General features: G+C 45.5%; 5 protein-coding genes across 15 annotated transcripts; 1 reads left to right on the top strand and 4 right to left on the bottom strand.

Annotated features, from left to right (window-relative positions):
* Positions 1-30: 30 nt before the first annotated feature.
* On the bottom strand, positions 31-5,901 carry LOC136183394 (uncharacterized). The gene is made up of 23 exons (XM_065970005.1): positions 5,656-5,901; positions 5,330-5,383; positions 5,182-5,259; positions 5,062-5,125; positions 4,703-4,920; positions 4,492-4,630; positions 4,136-4,416; positions 4,025-4,081; positions 3,900-3,972; positions 3,812-3,838; positions 3,501-3,754; positions 3,383-3,443; positions 3,113-3,318; positions 2,998-3,054; positions 2,878-2,944; positions 2,378-2,809; positions 2,039-2,223; positions 1,904-1,987; positions 1,465-1,725; positions 1,194-1,408; positions 1,065-1,105; positions 916-1,012; positions 31-856 (listed from the first exon to the last, which is right to left on the bottom strand). The coding sequence occupies exons 1-23, from the start codon at positions 5,788-5,790 to the stop codon at positions 382-384; spliced, it is 3,561 nt and encodes a 1,186-aa protein (XP_065826077.1). The 5' UTR covers positions 5,791-5,901; the 3' UTR covers positions 31-381.
* Positions 5,362-8,324, top strand: LOC136183399 (uncharacterized). 6 transcript variants are annotated; one of them, XR_010669156.1, is made up of 9 exons: positions 5,362-5,847; positions 5,904-5,935; positions 5,996-6,047; positions 6,105-6,330; positions 6,383-7,165; positions 7,213-7,422; positions 7,502-7,579; positions 7,635-7,713; positions 7,763-7,836. XR_010669156.1 is itself a non-coding variant. In XM_065970015.1 (8 exons), the coding sequence occupies exons 1-7, from the start codon at positions 5,768-5,770 to the stop codon at positions 7,577-7,579; spliced, it is 1,461 nt and encodes a 486-aa protein (XP_065826087.1). In that variant the 5' UTR covers positions 5,362-5,767; the 3' UTR covers positions 7,635-7,773. The 6 variants fall into 6 exon arrangements, 5 of the variants coding, with proteins under 5 accessions (XP_065826087.1, XP_065826083.1, XP_065826084.1 ...); XM_065970015.1 differs by having other exon boundaries at positions 7,635-7,773; XM_065970011.1 differs by adding an exon at positions 7,969-8,324 and having other exon boundaries at positions 7,213-7,908.
* LOC136183401 (uncharacterized) lies at positions 7,983-10,812 on the bottom strand. 2 transcript variants are annotated; one of them, XM_065970018.1, is made up of 5 exons: positions 10,418-10,812; positions 9,006-10,364; positions 8,799-8,954; positions 8,582-8,737; positions 7,983-8,526 (listed from the first exon to the last, which is right to left on the bottom strand). In XM_065970018.1, exons 2-5 carry the CDS (start codon positions 9,942-9,944, stop codon positions 8,149-8,151), a joined length of 1,629 nt encoding a protein of 542 aa, XP_065826090.1. In that variant the 5' UTR covers positions 9,945-10,364; positions 10,418-10,812; the 3' UTR covers positions 7,983-8,148. The 2 variants fall into 2 exon arrangements, with proteins under 2 accessions (XP_065826090.1, XP_065826089.1); XM_065970017.1 differs by having other exon boundaries at positions 9,006-10,812.
* Positions 10,813-10,877: 65 nt separating this feature from the next.
* LOC136183398 (uncharacterized) lies at positions 10,878-16,109 on the bottom strand. The gene is made up of 21 exons (XM_065970010.1): positions 16,054-16,109; positions 15,858-15,995; positions 15,739-15,802; positions 15,587-15,688; positions 15,401-15,531; positions 13,953-15,351; positions 13,814-13,897; positions 13,432-13,740; positions 13,231-13,377; positions 12,952-13,179; positions 12,746-12,892; positions 12,436-12,689; positions 12,258-12,382; positions 12,172-12,208; positions 11,958-12,113; positions 11,844-11,905; positions 11,676-11,784; positions 11,583-11,630; positions 11,451-11,534; positions 11,201-11,400; positions 10,878-11,141 (listed from the first exon to the last, which is right to left on the bottom strand). The coding sequence occupies exons 6-21, from the start codon at positions 14,374-14,376 to the stop codon at positions 10,958-10,960; spliced, it is 2,598 nt and encodes an 865-aa protein (XP_065826082.1). The 5' UTR covers positions 14,377-15,351; positions 15,401-15,531; positions 15,587-15,688; positions 15,739-15,802; positions 15,858-15,995; positions 16,054-16,109; the 3' UTR covers positions 10,878-10,957.
* A 281-nt stretch (positions 16,110-16,390) lies between these two features.
* On the bottom strand, positions 16,391-21,695 carry LOC136183402 (ephrin type-A receptor 4a-like). 5 transcript variants are annotated; one of them, XM_065970020.1, is made up of 22 exons: positions 21,560-21,695; positions 21,428-21,499; positions 21,201-21,368; positions 21,087-21,150; positions 20,938-21,039; positions 20,752-20,882; positions 19,336-20,702; positions 19,197-19,280; positions 18,814-19,125; positions 18,620-18,763; positions 18,513-18,569; positions 18,075-18,454; positions 17,986-18,023; positions 17,810-17,934; positions 17,721-17,757; positions 17,516-17,668; positions 17,402-17,463; positions 17,235-17,343; positions 17,135-17,182; positions 16,990-17,085; positions 16,744-16,943; positions 16,391-16,695 (listed from the first exon to the last, which is right to left on the bottom strand). In XM_065970020.1, the coding sequence occupies exons 12-22, from the start codon at positions 18,283-18,285 to the stop codon at positions 16,512-16,514; spliced, it is 1,263 nt and encodes a 420-aa protein (XP_065826092.1). In that variant the 5' UTR covers positions 18,286-18,454; positions 18,513-18,569; positions 18,620-18,763; positions 18,814-19,125; positions 19,197-19,280; positions 19,336-20,702; positions 20,752-20,882; positions 20,938-21,039; positions 21,087-21,150; positions 21,201-21,368; positions 21,428-21,499; positions 21,560-21,695; the 3' UTR covers positions 16,391-16,511. The 5 variants fall into 5 exon arrangements, 2 of the variants coding, with proteins under 2 accessions (XP_065826092.1, XP_065826091.1); XM_065970019.1 differs by having other exon boundaries at positions 16,393-16,695; positions 17,986-18,454; XR_010669158.1 differs by lacking the exons at positions 16,391-16,695; positions 16,744-16,943; positions 16,990-17,085; ... (3 more) ...; positions 17,516-17,668; positions 17,721-17,757 and having other exon boundaries at positions 17,873-17,934.
* Between the last annotated feature and the right edge of the window lie 31 nt (positions 21,696-21,726).

A 21,726-nucleotide genomic window follows, 5' to 3' on the forward strand; every position in this document is an offset into this window, starting at 1 on the left:
ACGCCGATAGCAACGGTGTGGTTTTATATCTGCAAAACGATCAAAAAATTTATTAGGCATCCTGCCCTCTATCGAACCAAAGCGGCGATGCTTCCAAGCACAGCTTAAGCTAAAAACGGTCTAAAAGCGATCTAAAACGTGCGCACGTGCAACGGGCCAGTACAGAAAACAACAACACAATAACAGCAAGCTACTGTCTACTTCCTATCCTAAATTCATTTTTATAAATAGACAATAAGATCAACTGGCTTTGTCGGAGCTTTTGAAAGAGCCTTAATCTAAAGCGTGGATACGGAGACCAACGTACACTAGCACGAGCAGACCATCTAAAAATTTCATTACACCGTTCTCTCATCATTGTTCCTCTTTCTCTCGGAGCTCTCACAGAGCCGTCGTTGCCGACAACGAGTGCCCGTTCTGCGGAATCCGTCGATCGCCATTCGACTCGATTCCATTCCCGTTTCCAAGAGCGTTGATCAGCTCGCTCGGCTCGACGTAACCGTCCTGATCGACGTGCGGTAAAAAGGCGTCGTCGTCGATCGGCGGTGCCGTCACGACGACGGAATCGCGCACGGCGCGCAGCGCTATGCTCAGGACGCTATTCGGATCATTTCCCTCGTCGAACGACACCTGACGGAGATGCGTCTCCTGAAAGGGAACTTCCGGCTCGGTGTCCGAGTCGGCTTCGCTCAGTTCGCTGATCGACATCCAGAATGGATTGGTCGCCGAGAAATTCAGGTCGACGTAGAGATTCGGCTGCTCGGCTTCGAGCATTTTGTCGAGTGCCGTCACTAGGACGCTGAAGAGGGGACGCATTTCCGCGTCGGGATGCCAACACTGAATCATCATTCCGTATCTGAAGTGAAAGTGAGGTGAGAAGAAGGAAACGGTTTTACTCGGTTTTTTCCTCCTTACAGCTCTTCTGAGCAATTGTCCGGTCTTTCCATGCGATAGCCGCGACGTAGACGCGACAGAAGCTCTTCGTTGGAAATCGTCGGATAAGGAAATCCGCCTGGGAGTCAACGAGCAATTAGGCCCAATAAGGAAAGAGAAGAACGACTCACCTAACGTGCATATCTCCCACATGACAACGCCAAAAGACCATCTAAAAGGTAAAAATTAATACTTCCCCTAAAGCAATCTCCCCCCGACTCATTGATCTTGAGGCGGTTCCCACCATCTCCCCCCCTTACACGTCGCTTGCCACGGTGAAGACGCGATCTGTGATCGCTTCAATGGACATCCACTTCAGAGGCAGCCGACTGCGCGTTTTCTGCGTGTACGTAGCGTCCTTGTAGACGGCGCGCGTGAGTCCAAAATCCGAGATTTTGAGAAGCTTTCCGTCGCTGACCAAGACGTTGCGACAGGCCAAATCGCGATGAACCAAACCCTTGGCCGAGAGAAAGTCCTAGAGTACAATACACGCGATAACATCGTTCTTCTCGCGCCCTTCGCCAATCATACCATTCCAGCGGAAATTTGTCGACAAAAGGAGAGCAAATCGAAAGGAGTCAATTTGGGTCTCTCGGATCCCGCGGTGCCGGCAGCGCCTTCCGCTTCAACGTCCGGTTGCCCTTTTGCTGGCGTCGACGGCACGGACGACGCGTGAGCAGTGACTTCGACGGCAATGGCTCCAGCTTCTGGAACAATCGCACTTGCCGCCACGCCGCTACTGGCGGCGGCAGCCGCAGCCACTCCAGGCGCTGCATTCATTTCCATGTATCCCTAGAAGGAAACTCGGAATCAGTACAGAAAAATTCGCATAGTATCGATTTAGCGTGGACGAAAACCGTGTATCACGTCATTCGACCTTCTAAACTTTCAGTTTCGTCACTATGTCTAAGTATGGGTCCGTGCCACTTCCGCGATATAGACTCGTGTGAAAATGTCTTTTGACCCCTACCTCTGATTCCTTCAGCGTTCCTGGTAACGACGAATAGCGATTTCCCAACTGGCTGCCAGACTTCCGCCGATTGGAAATCAGCCACTGGGAAAAAGAAACAATGAGTGAACGAAAGCGTTTCCGGCTCGTTTCTACCGCCGGTCGCGCCGCTCGGAGAAAGTTCTGAAGATCGCCGTGAGCGCAGTATTCGACGATGAGGCAGATGGGATGACTGCGCGTTATGGAGCCGAGCACACTGACAATGTGCTTGTGCTGTCCAATTTTCTTCATCAGCCTCACTTCCTTCAGCAAATCCAACTGATCTTCACTAGTCCCGTCCTCTAAAAAAAATAACACTCTTTCTCTGCTAGTACTGTAAAGGATATCCTTATAAGCATCTACACATAGATGATGTGATACACAGCTGAAGTGTGCCGACGTACTTTTGATCTCTTTATAGCCTTCCCCAAGAACAGACTTTTGTCTACCTCTCACCTTTCAACATCTTGCACGCGACGACCGTCTTTACCGTCGCCACGGATCCCTTGGAGCGCATCGCCGTGCTGTGTATGCCGCTCAGCGATCCGAGTCGACGCGGCGTCGACGGCGATTCGTTCGCCGGCGCGTTGTGCATCACTTCGCCCTTGAGAACGATGCCGAAAAAGCCTTCGCCGAGCACTTCGAGCAGATTGAGATTTTCCGGATCGATTTCCCATTCGTCGGGCGGCTCGGACGGATTGAAGCAGGGAGCGAGATGCGGCGGATGATAGGTGGCCAATTCGAGTTGATGAATGCGTTCCTCGTATTGCTTCTTCTCGCGACCGACGCACAGGACGGAGACGATGACGACGATGACGATGACGACGACGAGAACGACGACAATTGGAACGACATAGGGCACGACCGATTGCTTCGATTTGAAAGGAGCTAAAGAAAGAAAAAAAAAATCAATACACACACGACGAAGACAAAGAGTTATAGATAAATTAACGTACCGGACGACGTTAGCATCGTGACTGTCACGTACTCGCTTTCTTTTCCCAAAACACTAATCGTTTTGATCTAAGAGGAGATGGTTTAGAACATAAGAGATAAACGAAGTGCGAAAGGCATACCTTGACCACGTAATTCGTTATCTCGTTCAAATCGGGTATTTCGAATTCGCGCGCAGTCTAAAAACGATGCCGTTGTTTGATAGGATCGTCTAAGTCTCTTCACTGTGTGCAGTACCGAGTCGTTAACATAGATCCTTTGCTGTTCCTCGAGAACGACATCCTCTTTGCCGTCGTTGCCTTCGGGAGAGTAAACGATTTCGAAGCCGTAGACGGGAAAGTCTTCGTGGACTTCGTCTTCCTCTACGCTCCACGCGAGCAATAGATGCGACGTGTCCGGCACCGACGCTATCGAGACGTTGATCGGAGCCGGCGGCTCCAACGCTATAAAAAAAAAACGAGCATCGAGATTCAGAAGATAAATGTGTGCGGAGAGCTCTCCGTGTACCTTGCGCGATAATAGTCACTGCACTCGATTGATAACCGTTACTAGAGTGAATAGGCTGAAGCTAAGAAAATAGAAATTAAAAAAAAAAACGATAACGCCAATTCTCCAAATTTCTCACCGTGACTGAATAAACGCGACCGGGATCGAATTCCAAGTCCCTTGCATAGATGAGACCCGTTCCGTCCTTCGCCTTGACTGAAATTGGTTGGCCAACGCGCCCAAAGCTGTTCTTTTTTTTATGAAAGAGAACTATGAGCTCAAATCTGTCGACTGGCACGCGAGGAGGATTCCGCCACGACAAGGTGCTTTCGTACTTTCGCGTCGTCACGTTGAAGGTGATCTCGCTCGCTTGAAACCACGTGTCGCCGCTACCTAATCAGAAACATTTTTTTTCTAGAAGACTTTGGCGAGGAGGAGAGACGATATTACTGCAGAAATTGCGATCTGAGAACGGATCTACGCAAAAAAGAAATAGTTTATAATAAATAATTTATAATCGTTTATCTAGTCGCGATACCGGGTGTTTTCAAGACGAGTTCGTACTTTTGATCGTAATCACTAAGACCCGCTTTTCGAGATCCGGCGATCATCTGAAATAGAATTCACAATAAACAAGAATAATAAAAATAATTCGAAGCGTACAAAAATGTAGATCTTGCAGTCCGGCTTCAATTGATCAAGAACAAACGACGACTCGTTCTAGGCAAAGAAAACTGACAATACGAAAGCCAAACACAAGATCCAATATCTAACGTTTCGAACAAAGTACACGCGATCAGCCATTTCGGTGCAGTACGACGCCACCAGGTAGAGCGAATAGCAATAGTCGCCCGTAAAGTTGACGTCGAGAGGATTCCACTCGATCACGCGACTCGCTTCGGGACTGAAACAATTCGTGTTCCATGTATATAAGTCATTGCGATCCGGCGGCCCGGGCTTCTTTAGATGAGACGTCCTTTTGTGATTGCCACAGTAGTCGGGAACTGAACAGTCAGACGGGTGACACCACGTCTGGCAATTGAGCGCGCCGAATTCTAAAAAAAAAATTCGTTTATGATGTTCATCCTCAAATTAAAAAAAATGTATCAACCGCTTTTCGTTCTTTGTACCTTCTGATGAAATCATTTGCGTTATGGGACCATACGATCTTAGGCCGTATATGTTGACGGCGGCCACTTTGAACACGTAGTGTTCATCGCATCGTATCGTGCTCGATGTCCGCAGTTCATTGAAACTGATCGCTTTCGACTGAAAGACAAAAACACGTTTCAGCGTTCTGCAAAAGAAATAAAAAATCCCCTTGAAAGCGAGCGGTTTCACCTCTATTGCGGCCGCATATGTCCAATCGAATTGAGCTTCGTTTGCCGGATTGTAAACGCTCGGATCCACCTCGGCTTTCAGCACCAAATAGAGAACGGCCAGAGTCTTAGACGCGGAGCTTCCAACGTAGAAAACACCGTTCTTCTGCTCCCACTTCAACGTCCCGTTTGCAGCAGTGGTTACATACATTTTTCGCGGAAGATCTGACGACTTAGGAACTAAAAAGGTCACACTGAAGTCAAACGAAATCAATTAATTAATTAATTAATAGCTATATAAAGAAACATTCTCCGCAACCCTCAAAGTTATATACTACGGTAACGATTACAGGATGAACAACAGTCCCTAACATCGCTTACTGGTCGTATTAGTTTTCATATTGCTGATAAATTCGCACGCACTAGTGCAACCGGCCTTCTGAGCCTGAAATAACGGGCCCAATCCACGACAACTCTTCGAATAGGCATCGCACCACTCACTTTTGATCCGAAACACGTCGATTTGCACTTTTCAAAACTGTCGTCAAAACCCGTTTCGCTGCGACACTTATCTTGGCACTAAAAAGCGAACCGAGTGCGTAAGGAGAAAAAAAGAGCGACGATCGAGCATCTGCGTCGTGTTTCGAACCATTATGCACTGCCGGTCGTTGTTGCTGCAGACGTAAGGGTAGTCGGGCGACGCCTGGGAAAAAAAAGAACAAAGGGAACGTTCCATCGTCTCACGCGCACCGCAGACGGCCGCAGAAACGCGATTAGGCTATTCTGTGCGGCTCCGCGCTTTGTCGATCGCGTCTTCCGCTCGACGAAAGCGACTAAAACGAGCGATCGACGCCGATTTTCGTTTTCGGCGAGGAGTAGTACGAGTGGACGCGTCGTTGCGCGGATTTTTGGGGAGTCGAATTGCACGAGGCGTGCGAAAATCGGCGCGTTCGATCGTTTCGTCGCGTTTTTTACCTTTGAATCGTAGGTGTAGCAGTTGGCGAGGCAGCGCGTTCGGTTTTCGAGGAGTTGTACTGACGGGTTCGCGTCGCTTTCGCGCCATTCGGCGGCGAACGCGATCAAAATCATGACGGCGATGCGAGCCGACATTGGGTTTCGTGCGTTGTTGCCGGTGGGGTCGATTCGAGACACTGAAGACGGAAAAAAGTAACAGACAGCCGATAATCACGAAGGAGGCCAAGTCTTCTCACAACTCTATTTAGAAGTATCACGCTCTTCCGGGAACGCACGCTAAGTAAAACGTCATCGTGCGACAGTTCGTGCGACAGTTAATAGGCAATCAATTTTTTTGTAGAGGCTAAAGAAAGAAATTTGTTAAAAATACGCAAGAGTAAAAAATTGCTGGAGTAATTTTCTTAGAAGCTGAAGAAATTTGCATATGGTTGTTGTTATTAACTTCGTAGGCGTAAAAGCATCATCATGGGGAATTACGTTACGAATTACTTTGTACGCGAAGTCGAAGCCGAGAAGCACGAACTGCAAGAGCAAGTCAACGAATTGCGCCAGGAAAATGAGCAGCTGCGCGTCGCACTCAGACTGACGCCTTACTTTGTACGCGACAAATCGTACTTGAACTTTATGTTGGAGGCTTCAAAAGCAGTATGTTACATTAAGTTACCGGACGGCAAGGTAACAGAGGACTCTGAGGTCGCTTTTTTACTTGCTAAATTCTAACTTGAAGGCAGGAACGGGATTTCTCGTCAGTAATGATGTCGTTTTGACGGCTCTGCACGTTATAACACCAGATTACGAAAATGACGCCAGCAAAATTAGCGCCAAGCTGAGAGAAACTGATTTTACGTTCTCGTTCTTTCGTGACGCGAGGACAGGAGGCCCTGAAACAACATTTAGAGCCCTTACAGATGACGAGAACTGCGCCATCGTTTACTTTCCCGGTAAGAAACTGGGGTCGGAGTCTTCTAAACCGGCACAGGCTCAGACTGAAAGGCCGGACAAAATTCCGGACTTAAGAAGATTTCTGGACTTCATTCTTGTGCGCCTTAAATCCCAGCCAGAAGCAGAAGGCGCCGAGTCTGCTCTTGACGGAAAGACTTTCATTCCTCTTCCGTTGAAACGCTATACCAAATTCGGAAACATTCCTACAAAAGAAAATCTTTTAGAACGACGCGAAGCCACAAATAATCTAGCCACCGTTGTTAAGAATAGCAAGCCTCCGGTTACAACTCTCTATCACCGGCTAAATATGCCTCTTCATATTTTTCAATCGCGTATTACTGGCGCCGACGTGGAAAACGATTTTCTTGAATTTATATGCTTTACATATGGACTTAGACTTAGAGATAAACTTTCACTGCTGGGCGCATCTGGCTCGCCACTGCTAGACGATGATGGGGGCCTCATCGGTATGCACCTTAGAGGCTCAGATGCACACAGCAAAGCAATCTACGTTAACAGCATCATTGAACAGTTGCATTGTGATAAAAAGAAGCAGAAACTGCCATTGGTGAGGAAAACCTGATTCTTGGCTGAACAAAATTATTTCTTCTGTAGGTCAAGCGACTTTTGGATGACGTGCTGCGCACGCAGGAGGATCAATTTATGACAGTTTTCAAACCAAAGGAGACAGTGATGCTGAGTCTTAAATACAAACAAGAATTTGAAGAATGTCGACACAATCCAGTTAACTCTGAATCTGATTGTAGGGCACGCTACGTTTATGATGCCGAAGAATGTGCTGAAGCACCGTCGTGGATAACGCAGGTAGTAGAATTGAAGCCACTTAAAACTGCAAAACAGCTACCTTATAAAGCAACTGTTTTATTGAGTCACTCATTCTTAGAGAGCTCGCCTATCTTATTGCTCTGGAATGAAGATCCAATTGTTTCGACGAGATCACCTGTTACGTTTCAAATTATAGGTGAATTTGATAGCGAATTGGAGGCAAACAAAGTTGACCAAGAAATTGTTGAAAGGGTGAATGAAATCGGCAAAGGAATAATTGAAGTGGATATTGTTTTTTCTGGGAACCTTTGCCGGTTGGCTGCAAAATGTGTCCGTCAATTATTCAGATTCAACTTGAATCAATCAATTATACCTTTAGACGATGAAACAGAACTGTGGAGAGTTAATGCAAGGCTCTCTCCTAAACATACGGAATTAGATACAGATCCAGGTTCTGATTTTTTTAGCCTCGCAACAACCGATCAGGTTCACGTCCACTTCAATGTAAACGGCGTTCTAGGAAAGGTAACAAAGCAGGCCAACCGATATCGACCACATTACGCATGCGTTTTGTTTTCGGTGTAGAAAACGTTTCAACCAACATGTCATAGCCAGTGTCATTCTTTCACTAATGAGTACAAGAAGACGTTGAAACAACTCAATGGCCTAATAACCATCTACATCAACGAAAAGACTGAAAAGAGATTTACGGTATGGAAGCAGGAGAAAGACTAAGGGGGAGGGTATACTCACAAACATCACGCTTTATAGTTTTCTGTCTTGTTCCTTGTGACTTGTTTTATGCACTACGCTGTGCCCATAGCGATCAAGGTTACTCTTGACGAACGTTGAAAGTTCTTCTCCAAAAGTATTCCTGACAGCACTAACCATACGAGGATGCACAAACAGTGCGCAACAAATTTTTTGTACACTTGCATCTTCTCGCTTTCTGTATGCAAATAGAAAATCCAGAACGTCAGAAAACTTAGTTTCTTCTTCGAAGTAACGCGTCAGACAATTCAACGCGTCTCCTGGTCTTGCTTCTGCCTCACTCAGCTTTACAGCCAATACATAACATTCCGGCACTGATGGAGAAGAAGAACACCGCACAGACAGATTTTGAGGTTCGCCCATAAAATAACACTAAATAACACTAAATAACACTATTTCTCTCTCCAAAATAAACTATTGACCTTACACAAAATGGATGGTGGAAACTAGCCCACTCACGGGATGAAAGAAGATAAATTTGAAATACGCCGTATGCTCTGGAGACATGTTCCTTTCGTGTTAGCAGCATTTGCTCCCAGACTGGAGCATACTGAGCAATTGCAATTCTTTCGCAATCAAATCTCTATTAAACATGCAATCGAGTTTTGCCTGATACGATAATTAGGAAGGTATGAGCAACGTACCACACAAATCAGATCTGAGTCCACAAGACTCTGACAAGCAATAGCTGCGTCTGCAGACACTGTAGCGGTAGACTTGTCTTTCAAGAGCACTACTTCAAGACGCTCGTTACATTGAAGAGAAACAAGAACTGGGCTTGGAAGCAAATCACCACCTTGCTATATTGCACATTGCATTAAATAATAATATATTAACAAGAATCGTCATACCCTCGTCTTTTCGTAAACGCTGGACACGAAGAATTTGACGTCAATAGTTTCCTCATGCAGTTTATATGACGCATCAATGTTTACATTCCTTTTCTTGGCGATTGTTGTTACTAAGCAATGCTCCTTCATCTTAAGAGAAAGAGTCCTTTCTTCTAAATTGTACTTGGCTTTGAGGTGTTCACTTTCAAAATAACAGTGATCTTCTCTGAAAGCAGCGACGACGTCAAAGTCTATGTTGAAGTGCAAAGAAAGGGAAGACGGTTTGGCGTGCAAAATAGCAACGCCTTCTTCTTTGCAGAGCAAACTGAAATCAGCAGGAATAGTCATCTCCGCGAAGTCTAGAAGTGGGCTGCGCTTTGACACTTTTATCACTGGACCTATCCACCCATCGCGGTGCACTGAAGATGCCACGTAGACATGAGCTTGACAATCGTCAACGCTAACGCGTTCTAAACGTGCGCCAATAGCAGTTGGTTTGACCGGATAGACAACTGTTACGCCGGTTTTTTCCGAATAGAAAACTAACTCGTCACGAGCCTTTTGAGAATTGTACGTCTTCTTTCCTTCGCATGCTTCCAAAAGTTCTTCAAGCACAAGCGACACTTTGGGCTCTCCCAGATACGTCGGTTGTTGTGATCGCTTCAATTCAGACTTGGGGTGATGCAGGCTGTCTCGTAATAGTTGCGTACTTGTAGCCGTATCCGCCCGCGGCATTACTGGGTGCAGGTCGCTGCTTTCACTCACTGGGCTACGAGGCTGTTCATTAAGGTGTAGCTGTCCAGTAGCCGGTATTAACGAAGGTACGCTCATATCAACTTTGCCAGTGGCCTCCTCAGTGCTGAAAACTCTAGACCCCGATGCAAAGCCTGACCACTTGCTGAAGGTACCATATCCAGAGTCATGAAAAGCTTCTCTATACGCAGATTCCTCATCTGTCATCGTATACAGACTGTGATAGTTGGTGCGTGGCACAAAAATCACGTGATTTTTTAGGAAATGGGGACTCTCTTGGCACCCATCCAAGAGATAAATACTATCTATGACGTCACGGGGAAGAGCGGACGATTGCTTGGTGCCTTGACATCTGCCTGGAGCAATCTGCGTCTATCCTCAAAGCATAAGATAAACGCTCAAAGCACGGATTGTATTAGGAAACGGCCCCGCTAGAGTATCTCCTTTTTTCAAGCGATACTCTTGAAGTTGGTGCAGTTAGACGTGGCCGTCTTCGCTCTCTCAGAGTCTGGCATCTCGCACTCGTGTGTCTGAACGAATGCGAGCGAGGTCAAAGGTACGAGGAGGCCGGTTCGTGCTTGGTCTGTCTCGTCAAGGGACACGTCACTTGGGACGTTGTCGAAAGAACTATTTTATAAGAACACGACGTGGGCAATATTTCTGACAGTTTTCGTTCTAACCGTTTGCAGGTGCGTAGACATCTGCTCCTCCCTACGACGCGTTACGGACGCGATGGCACTCGTCCGCCCTCCGTTTCATGCTCAAACATCTCAGCAAACTCGTCATCCTACAACGGGCGTCCGAATTTTCCTAACGGAGCCGCGCGTCGACGCTCAGGCTCGATCGTCGAGTTCGCTTTCGTCACGCGATTGCCCCGAAGAAGCACGAGGGTCGTTCGAGTGTATGGGGATTCGGCGACGCAAACGGGCCCGGGCCGAGCAACGAAGCCAACGGATTCTGAACGGAATGGCAACGATAAAAGCGCTCATCGACTACGCACGCGTGGGAAGCATTCGATGGAGGCGTGATGCCGGAAGTTGCCGCTCAAAGGGCGTCCTGGACCTGGCTGCTACGCTGCCAGAGAAACTTCGACAGCAGCGTTGCTTGTTTTCCATGTGAAACTCCCTTATTCTTTATTAGTTCTACACGATTTCAATCTAAAGACAGACAAAGTTAGCTAAAATCACTCGCTAAAATCTAGAACGACTCCAAGTTTTCTTCTACCGAGATTTGTAGACAGACTGAAGGTCCAAGTAAGCCGTTTGGCACGACTCTTCCAAACAATCGCCTATTTTCCCTGATATAGGCTCCGAGGTCTCGTCATTGATCAGCAACGCATCATCCGGTTCAGACAGACAAGTGGATATGGCACTAAACGAAGGCCGCTTGTGATAATCAGGATGCCTGTAAAAAAATAATAATGACAATAAACGAAAATAATAAATCTATTGTTGCGTGATCACCAGCACTCAATCATCAATTTATAAATAGCGTAAGGACAGCCAGGAGGTGGGGAAAGTCGATAGCCCATTTCCAAATTTTCAACAACCATTTTGTTTGATAAGCAGAGGTAGGGTTGTTCACCAACCGACCAGATTTCATATAAAACAACTCCGTAACTCCACACGTCGCTAGCCAACGAGTATGTGAAAAATTTCAGAACCTAAATATACTGCACTGAGTTTAATTAGGCGAATTGGCATTGTTCTTTACTTCGGGAGCTGTCCACCTAATGGAGATTCGCCCCATGTAGCAGTTCTCTTCATCGAAATCCCTTGCCAATCCGAAATCAGCAATCTTACGTTTTCATTTTAGAATAGAACACCGCAGATCAAAAAGACTAACCTTGCAGACAAAATTTTTGCCCAATGAAACGTTTCTGGCGGCCAAGTCCTACAAAAATACCAACTGACCGAAAAACAACGCTGATGTTCTTACTCTGTGAATAAATGATAATCCTGCCAAATAAGCCATTCCAGCTGCAATGTCACGAGACATCTGCAAAAACCGAGTGGCTAAGTTGGATTTGAGCGTAGTTTCGTCATATCTAATCAATAGGGAGCGTTCAAATTTATCACTATTAAAAGTCACAAGCAACGAGGGTACCTTGTAGCTGACAAGAATTCTTTCAGGTCCCCTTTTGGCAAAATTTCCACAACAACCATTATCTGAATAGCAGTAAATTCCAGTAATGAAATAACAATGAAACGGTCACATTACCGGGTTTGCACTTCCTAGCACAACTCCGTACATTTTGATGACGTTATTGTGCTCAAACTGGCTCATAATTGCTGCCTCGCGAAGAAACTTGACCCTGTTTTCTCTTGTCTCCGACTTCAATGTTTTCACCGCCACGACGACGCTTGATCCTTCGTTCTTATTAATTAGAGAAACAATCTATATATGTATATAAGTCAGAAAAATTTTATTTTACCCTGGTCCAAATTCCCTTCTCAATCGTTCCAAATTGTCTAAAGAAAATTGAAAGAGAAAGCAAGAAACATAATAATTCGAGCTTACCCGGAACCCAAAAGCATTCCTAGATAAATATCAGACCTTTTCAGCACACAAACCTTTGCTCTAGCGAGCTGGTCTGATATTGTCTCTTCCGTTTTTGCCGGCTCCCAAAAGGCGGACGTGGAAATCTACATTAGAAATTTACTTTAAATTCGTTTATTTTCTGATCTAATTCTGATACCGTAGTGAAGTTCGATTCAGTCTGGTCCAGAAGATGAAAATAGTGTTCACCTACCGCATTGACTGCATCTAGCTGTCTATCATCGTCTCTGTTCTCAATACAATTCATTTCACAGTAGTAGACTTCGTGATTCGGAGGTGGAAGTGGCGGTGGTAGCAGCGACGGCGGCAAAGAATAGCTTACATTCCTCGTAGGAAATATCTTGCTTTCGTCAAAGGGAGAAGAGAACGCAGCTGGCATTGGTATTACTTCTTCTACATGATAAAACAAGTTTACTGGTGGCAAAGGCAACAGAGTCTCGTTTGCCTACCACTTCTTCTGTTAGGTGACTCCGCTGGATCTCTTTTTTTCTTCCAATAGAAGAAAAAACCGACGACTATCAGAACCAAAAAGCCTCCTATTCCCGTTGCAACAAGATAACCGTCGTCTAGAACTGACGAAGAGCTTCGGCTAGTGTCTATATAGTTTGTTATTACTGATATGGAAAGAAATTCCGAGTCGCCGCCAAAGCCAAACCTGTCGTCGGGTTTAGATTGAGAGCGGCAGACAAACGCATTGGCGAAGAACTTGGCGTTGTCATTACTGATGACAAAGAATTCGTTGCAAAACCTGTTGTTGGAGAGACAGCAGATGAATGTACTAGCGAAGAACTCAGTGCTATTATAGATGAGAAAGAGTTCGTTGCAGAACCCGTTGCGGTGACAGTAGGCGGAAGACAAATGTCACTAGGTGAGGATGACGCGTCTAAGAAAATAAATCAGATCTGTAAGTGAATTAATGAATTCGCGTCGTTACTCTTATTGACACAGAGGCCAGATGACTGCTCCAGCATCGTCTCGCACGAAGAAGTGTTGAAAGAAAAGCAATCAGAAGATTTGATCCTATTGCAGTCAAAAGAAAAAACGCCTTCGCCGTTGCTGCATTCACAAACGCGTGAAAGAGCTGCACAGTTCAAAAGAAATAAAGTAAGGAGAGGAAGCGAACCTGTAGTACTACCTTTGGGTTTTGTGACAACGGCAGTGCTAAAATTGGACGTCAACCTCTTTGCTGGGTTCAAAACAGAAACAGAAATTTGGACAGTATGCATAGCCAAGGATGCCTCAGAAGACAGTTTCAGCTGATGTGGTAGAGTTGTGTCCTCCACGTGATAACAAGACGAGATCGTTGTGTTTAGGCAGACGGCGCATGTATATATGGCGATGTCGTACAACGACTCGTTGAGAACAGTCGGCGGACCTGTCCATTGTATTGTCGCATTTATCCCGTTGTAGTCAATTTCCGGCCGGAAACGTCCACTTGAAGAACCTACAACAGCATATTACTGGAATCCGAATTCTCATAAAGAGAAAAACACGACACGTTCTACAGTTGCTCTTACTGTTGCTTCCCGTGCGAACTCGTGTCCATTCACTAAATACAGCGCCACTTCCGGAGACATTTACCACGACACGATATAAGTATTCTAAATTTCGAGAATAAAGCACGCGCAAGGCAAACGTTCTCGTCGAATCACCCACCGGTAAATGCTTCGACGTCTGCGTCGGTGACGGTGTTGTCTTCTTCGTTCCCACTCGCCGGATTAATAGCCACCAACTGATCTTTGCATACAGGACCGCTCCAAGGAAAGTTGGGACATCCAGCAAAACTCACGTTTACACTCTCCTCTCTCTTCTTCACCACATCAATAAGTGCCTCGTTCACGGAAAAATCTGCCAAGCAACCACCGTATCCGGTGACGTTCACGCCAAATCCCAAAGCCACTTCCACTGGAGTTGGCCTCGTCTCTAACAGATCGTATCGCGGCATTCCGCCAACATACACATTTTGAAAAATTTTCGAAGCAAACTTCGTGGCATTGACGATATGTGAAACTTCTTTGCTTTCTGCATTATGAACTCTCACAATGAAAGACTTTTTTGGTAAGTGAAAGACCAATTTCATGCCAAGAGCCGTCGCACAGGACTAATTGGTTCACGTGAATAACATTGACTCGTTCTTCGTTTCCTCTATATGTCACATCAATTCCATCACGGCCACGCGTTTCAACAAATAGAAAGTCTTTGCTCGTATGTCCAAACGCGGCAAGGAGCAGTCCATTTGGCCAACTCGTTCGAATTCGAAAGCGGAACTGAAGTTCGTCGTTTATCTGAGACGAAGATAAATTTAATTTCACGTAACCGGATCCGCGAAAATGCATCGCTTTTTCAACCGACGGTGGACAGCCGCCGTTCTCCTGAACAACATTAACGAGTCTTTTAATTTTCGATAAATCAAATTTTAGGGTGCTGCGATGCAGAAACATCACCCTTATGCAGCCAATAAATCCGATTGAGTCCGGAAGCGTCGGTAGACTGAACTTCAGCGAGGCATTTTCAGGTAGTCCTCCAAGATAACTGTGATCAACAGTAATGACAGTCTCGCCGCCGTTCTTCTTTATGTCAGTATTCGTGAACAGCCTTTTGCTCCCATAATAAACGCGGAGTATAAGTTTCTGTTCCACAATCGTTTTTCTTGCTTCTACTCTGTAAAAGCGATTGTCGTTCCATTTTGTATAATAAGTTCTAATGCTTTGATGATCGTCGCCGTCACCTTTAACACCGAATTCGAGTTCACCTTTGATGAGTGCAAGATACGCATATGACGAGGAGTCTTTGCGGAATGCTGTAAATAACATTCCATCTGGATACGTAGTTCGGAAAAACAAATTTATGTGCTGAAATTTTTTGAGAATAAACTTATCTGGAGCAAGGAGAACGTAGCCAAAACCTTCAAATAGAAATCCCGGGACAGCACAGGGTTGGCTCATTGGAACATATCGCCTCTGAATAGTTTGGTGGTTAGCATCCAGACGGAGTTGAACAGATGAATTATCTACGTTGAGGAGAACCGGAGGAAGGATGATGGTATCGTTTAGACCTGTGCACATAGACGACATGTAAAACCACTGCATGCTTTCAATTCTCACCTGCCACACATTCATAGGAAACATTCAGAGACATTTTGTCAGTGCAATTCGTTTCAAAAGTGACGTTGGACGCCACCAGTTGGCAGTAACGTCTGTACTGGCATGCCGTTCTAGCGACGTCAATAGCCGAACTAAAACAACGCGAAATGAACCCATCATGCATTTTAATAACTACGATATGAACACTTTGACGATTTGCAGTGGCTTCCGTTAAACGTGCACGGTGACGTCTGGCAAGATAGTTTTGCTGATTTGATGTCTATCAGCTGGGCAGCACAGTCAATAAGACTAAACGGCAAACTTAAAGAGGAACTGGGGTGGGGTGTGTGAAAACTAACATGACGGTACTGTTCTGTGAATTGCTCGACGCCGCCGCACTTTTCAGACAAGTGATACTCGCAACTGCAAAAGATAAGACGCTAGGCTGCTAATGTGGACGGAACTACCATACACTCACCCATTGACAAAGTGATAAATAACGGTAGAGAAATGATGGCGACGAGGGGAGACTCAAAGAGAGCCATCTCTCCAACAAAATCTTAACTAGTAGTCGGGTCGTCGCCTTCGCCTTCACGACCAGACGTCAGACAAGAACCTGAAGAAACAGTCGTGTGGGTAGCAGTGCGCCTATGGACGAACAGGATGTGGCTTACTTAGGTTTAGGTAATATATGTGGAGGCCTAGTGACATCGACCAGAAGTCTTTGACCAGGCGCTTTTGGTCGCCGTCGTCCTGAGTCTAAGTTGACCTCTTTCAATGTCGAGGACTTGTCCTTAGCGTTATGAGTATTCCTCCGGTCCCTGCTACTGCTAGATCAATGGGATTAACAGGCGGTCTAGGCAACAGTTTGATGCTCAATGACGCGCGCAATCTCATCTCTATTTGATCCTTTCAAGCCGTTGCTCTGCTTGGGGCTTGGGGGGGGGGGGGGGGGGGGTTAATAACTAGAAAGCCTTGAGATCAAAGGAGAAGGCCTGGTACGCGAGGGAGGTGACGCCAGCGAGGCTAGCCTCGCGGGGAGAAGAGAAAAGGGCTTGGCCCACGAGAGGCTATATAGATTATTCGAATCTCTAAGCAACAAAGAACTAAAGGACAGAAAGAGAGTTTTCTTCTACTGAGATCTGTAGGTGGACTGAAGGTTCAAGTATGTCGTTTGGCTCGAATCTTCCAAACAATCGCCTATTTTTCCTGATATAGGCTCCAAGGTCTCCTCGTTGATCAGCAACGCGTCATCCGGCTCTGACAGACGAGTGGATATAGCACCAAAAGCAGGCCGCTTGTGATAATCAGGATTCCTGTAAAAAAATAAAATATATACAGAATAAACCTAACTGCGTGATTACCAGCACTCGATCATCAATTCATAAATAGCGTAAGGACAGCCGGGAGGTGGAGGAAGTCGAAAGCCCATTTCCACATTTTCAACGACCATCTTGTTTGGTAAGTAGCCGTACGGTCGTTCACCAACCGACCAGATTTCATAGAGAACAACTCCGTAACTCCAGACGTCGCTAGCCAACGAGTATTTGAAGAAGCTCAGAGCCTAACAATCAATAGGTTTAATGAAGTCAATAAAGGTTGATCTCTACTTCGAGAGCTGTCCATCTAATCGGAATGTGTCCCTTCTGAGATTGAATGTAGCAGTTCTTTTCGTCTAAATCTCTGGCCAGTCCAAAATCGGCAATCTTACGTTTTCATCTTAGAATAGAACACTGCAGATAAAAAAAGGCCAACCTTGCAGACGAGATTTTTGTCTAATAAGACGTTTCTAGCCGCCAAGTCCTACACAACATACGTATATATAAAGTACAGAAAACACAGATAATATTCTTACTCGGTGAATAAATGATAATCCTGCCAAATACGTCATTCCAGCTGCAACGTCACGAGACATCTGCAAAAGCCGAGCGGCAAAATCGGATGTAAGCGCAGCTTTGTCATATCTAATCATTGAGGAGCGTTTAAATCTATTCATTATAACGTCACAAGCAACAAGGATACCTTGTAGTTGACAAGAATTCTTTCAGATCTCCCTTTGGCAAAATTTCCACAACGATCATCATCTGAATAGTAGTAAACTCCAGTAATGGAATAACAATGAAGCGGTCACATTACCGGGTTTCCACTTAGTACGACTCCGTACATTTTGCTGACGTTATTGTGCTTAAACTGGCTCATAATTGCAGCCTCGCGAAGAAACTTTATCCTGTTCTCTTCCGTCTCCGACTTCAATTTTTTCACCGCTACGACAACGCTTGATCCATCGTCCTAATTACAATTTATAAATAAATTATCAGTCAAAATAGTCTTTTTGCTTTACCTTGTTCCAAATTCCCTTCTCAACCGTCCCAAATTGACTAAAGGGAATTGAGAGAGAAATCAAGACACAAGAAAAAAATCCGAGCTTACCCGGAACCCAAAACCATTTCTAGTTGAATATTGGACCTTTTTACCACACGAACTTTTGCTCCAGCGAGCTGGTCATATAACGTCTCTTCCGTTTTAGCCGGCTCCCAAAAGACTGAAGTGGAAACCTAAATTTCAAAGTTATCAAATTCGATTCGTTTCTGATCCAATGCTGATACCGTAGTGAAGCTCGGTTCAGTCTGGCGCGGAACAGGACCTAAGTAGTCGTTTTCAGTATTTGCTGTGGTAATTCGCAGTGCGCCACTACAGTTCATATCCACGGTTAACGATTTCCTAAAGTGTTCACTTTCTGGATTGACGGCATTTAGTGGAGTATCGTCGCTCATTTCGGTGCAATCAATTTTGCAGTCGCGGACGTCTTGATTCGGCGGGGGAAGCAGCGGCGGCGGCGGCAAACATTCATTGATAGTAGCGTACAACTCACCTTGGCCAAAAGGAGAAGAGAACCTAGGTTCCATTTCCACTTCTAAATGATAAACAATACAGGCGAAAAAAGCCAGAAGAGTCCTGTTTGCTTCAATGGCGTTGCTAGTTTTCTTTTTTTCTTCCAATAGAAGAAAAAACCGACGAATATGATAACCAAAAAGCCTCCTATTCCAATTACAACAATATGAGCGTCGTCAAGTGCTGCATGCCGAAAAGATAGCTCGTTATTACTGATACGACAAGAAATTCGTTGCAATACCTGTCGTCGGGGAGACAGTGGGCGAAGGACAAATGTCACCATACGAGGATGACGCGGCTAAAAATAAATCACATCTGTGTGAAGTTGCGTCGTTACTGTACTCTTACAGCTACTAGTAGATGACCACTCTAGCACTGTCGAGCACCAAGAAGTGTTGAAAGAAAAGCAACCGGAATATTCTGTCTCGTTGTAAACAAAAGAAAAAGCACACTCATTTTCGTCTTTGCTGCATTCACAAGCGTGCGAATGAGCTAAACAGATCAAAAGTAAAGTAAAAGAGGAAAGAAAAACTGTACGGCACCTTTTGGTTTCGGCGTGACAACGGGATTGCTAAAGTTTGATATTAGCCTTTTTGCTTGGCTCAAAACAGAAGCAGTAATTTTGACAGTATACATAGTCGAGGATGCCACAGGAGACAGTCGATATGGTAAAGTTGCGTTCTCTTTCTTCCAGTGACAACAGGACGAGATTGTTGTGTTTGAGCAGACCGCGCAAGAGTATATGTCGATGTCGTACGACTCGTCCTTGAGAACAGTCGGCGGACCTGTCCATTGTATTGTCGCCTTCATCCCCTCATAGTCAATTTCTGGTAGGAAACGTCCAACTGAAGAACCTACAAGAGCATTCTTTAATTTAAGGTTTCAAAAAAAGAGAGAAAACGACAGACTCCACATTTGCTCTTACTGTCGTCTCCCGTGCGAACACTTATCCATTCGCTAAAAAGAACGCCACCGCCGGAAACCTTAACCCCAACACGATATAAGTATTCTAAGATTTCAAGAGTAAAGAACAAGTAAGGCAAACGTTTTGTCTCATCACCTACCGGTAAATGTTTCGACGTCTGCGTCAGTGCTAGCTCCTTTGCTCGCCGAACTAATGTTCACCAACTGATCTTCACATACTGGACCGTTCCAAGGAAAGTTGGGACATCCAGCAAAACTCACGTTTGCACTCCTCTCTCTCTTCTTCACGACATCAATAAGTATTTCGTTCATGGAAAAATTGCCAAGCAACCACCGTATCCGGTGACGTTCACGCCGACTCCAAAAGCCACTTCGACTGGAGTTGGCTTCGTCTCTGATAGATTGTATTGCGGCAGTCCACCAACAAACACATTCTGCAAAATTTCCGAAGCGAACTCTTTGACATTGATAAAATGAGCAACTTCGTCTTCTGCGTTGTCAACTCTTAAAATAATTAACCTGTCGGTAATTGAAAGACCGATTTCATGCCATGAGCCGTCGCACAAGATACATCGGTTTACACGAATAACATTGACTCGTTCTTCGTTCGTTCTGTATCTCACATTGATTCCACCACGGCCGCGCGTTTCAACGAAAAGAAAGTCTCTGCTCATGTCTCCAAATGCGGCGAGGAGCAATCCATTTGGCCAACTCGTTCGAATTCGAAAGCGGAACTGAAGTTCATCGTTTATCTGAGACGAAGATAAATTTAATTTCACGTAACCGGATCCGCGAAAATGCATCGCTTTTTCAACCGACGGTGGACAGCCGCCGTTCTCCTGAACAACATTAACGAGTCTTCCAATTTTCGATGAATCAAATTCATCGGTGCTGCGGTACAGGAACATCACCCTTATGCAGCCAATAAATCCGATTGAGTCTGGAAGCAGTCTCAATGGACTGGAATACGTGGGTAGTCCTCCAACATAACTGTTATCAACAACAACAGTAACAGTCTCGCCTTTCTTCTTCAAAGGTTTAACATGTTCGAACAGCTCTTCGCTGCCATACCAAACGCGGAGTACAAGTTTTTCTTTCTTACTTGTCCTTGCTTCTACTCTGTAAAAGCGATTGTCGTCCCATCTTTTATGAGTTCTTATGCTTTGATAATCATCGCCGTCACCTTTAACACGGAATTCGAGTTCACCTTGGATGAGTGTAAGATACACATATGACGACAAGTCATTTCGGAATGCTGCAAATAGTATTCCATCTGGATTTGTCGTTCGGAAAAACAAACTTATGTGCTGAAGCTTTTCACCAATAAACTGATCTGGAGCAAGGAGAACGTAGCCAAAACCTTCAAATAGAAATCCCGGAACAGCACAGGATTGGCTCATAGGAACAGATCGTCTCTGAATCGTTTGGTTGTTAGCATCCAGACGGAGTTGAACGGACGACTCGTCCACGCTAAGGAGGACCGGAGGAAGGATGGTATCGTTTAGACCTGTGCAGATACACGACATGTAAAACCACTGCACGCTATCAATTCTCACCTGCCACACATTCATATGAAATATTCAGAGACAATGCTCCGGTGCAATTCGAATCAAAAGTGACGTTGGACGCCACCAGTTGGCAGTAACGTCTGTACTGGCACGCCGTCTTGACGACGTCAATAGCCAAACTAAAACAACGCGAAATGAACCCACCATGCATTCTAATAATTACGATATTAACACTTTGACGATCCGCAGTGGCTTCCGCAAAACGCCGACGGCGCCATCTGGCAAGCTAGTACGGCCGATTTGATGACTACCAGCTGGTTAGCACAATCAATAACACTAAATAGCTATTAAAAAGAGAGGAACGGAGCTATGTGGAAGCTAACGCCACGGTATCGTCCAGAGAATCGCTCAACGCCGTCGCTCTTTTCAGACAAGTGACGCCCGCAACTGCAAAAGATAAGACGCTACTAGTGTCGATTGGACGATCACACACTCACCCATTGACAAAATAAGAAATAAAGGTAGAGAAATGATGACGACGAGAGGAGCTTTTAAACGAGACATTTCTCAACGAAATCTCTGGTCGCCTTCACGACCAGACGTCAGGTGAGAAGGTATAGAGTGTAAGACGAGGCAGCCGGCCGTACGGGTGGTGAGTAGGCCTACTGAGGACGAACAGGATGCCGCTTACTTATTCTTGGGAGGCCTGGTGACGAAGTCCTACCTGGGGCTGTGAAGATTGAGTCTCCTCCTCCTCTTCGTCTGAGTTGACGTTTTTCAAGGCAACGAACGGCGACTTTGAGTCGAGAATTTATCCTTATCGTTACGAGTATTTCCCCTGAGTATTTAGAGTCACCGTTGCTACGGCGGTCCGGGGGAGAGAACTGTTCGTTGATGCGGTCTCATTAATTTGATCATTTCAAGCCGTCTTCTGTCAGAGAAGAACGAAATGAGACAGCCATTGACGCAGCAGGCTATATTTTGGCCGTAAATTCGAGGGATGCGCTGCAACGAGAAAGCCCG

Source organism: Oscarella lobularis, chromosome 2 (assembly GCF_947507565.1).
Source record: "Oscarella lobularis chromosome 2, ooOscLobu1.1, whole genome shotgun sequence".
NCBI classification, from domain to species: Eukaryota; Metazoa; Porifera; class Homoscleromorpha; order Homosclerophorida; family Oscarellidae; genus Oscarella; species Oscarella lobularis.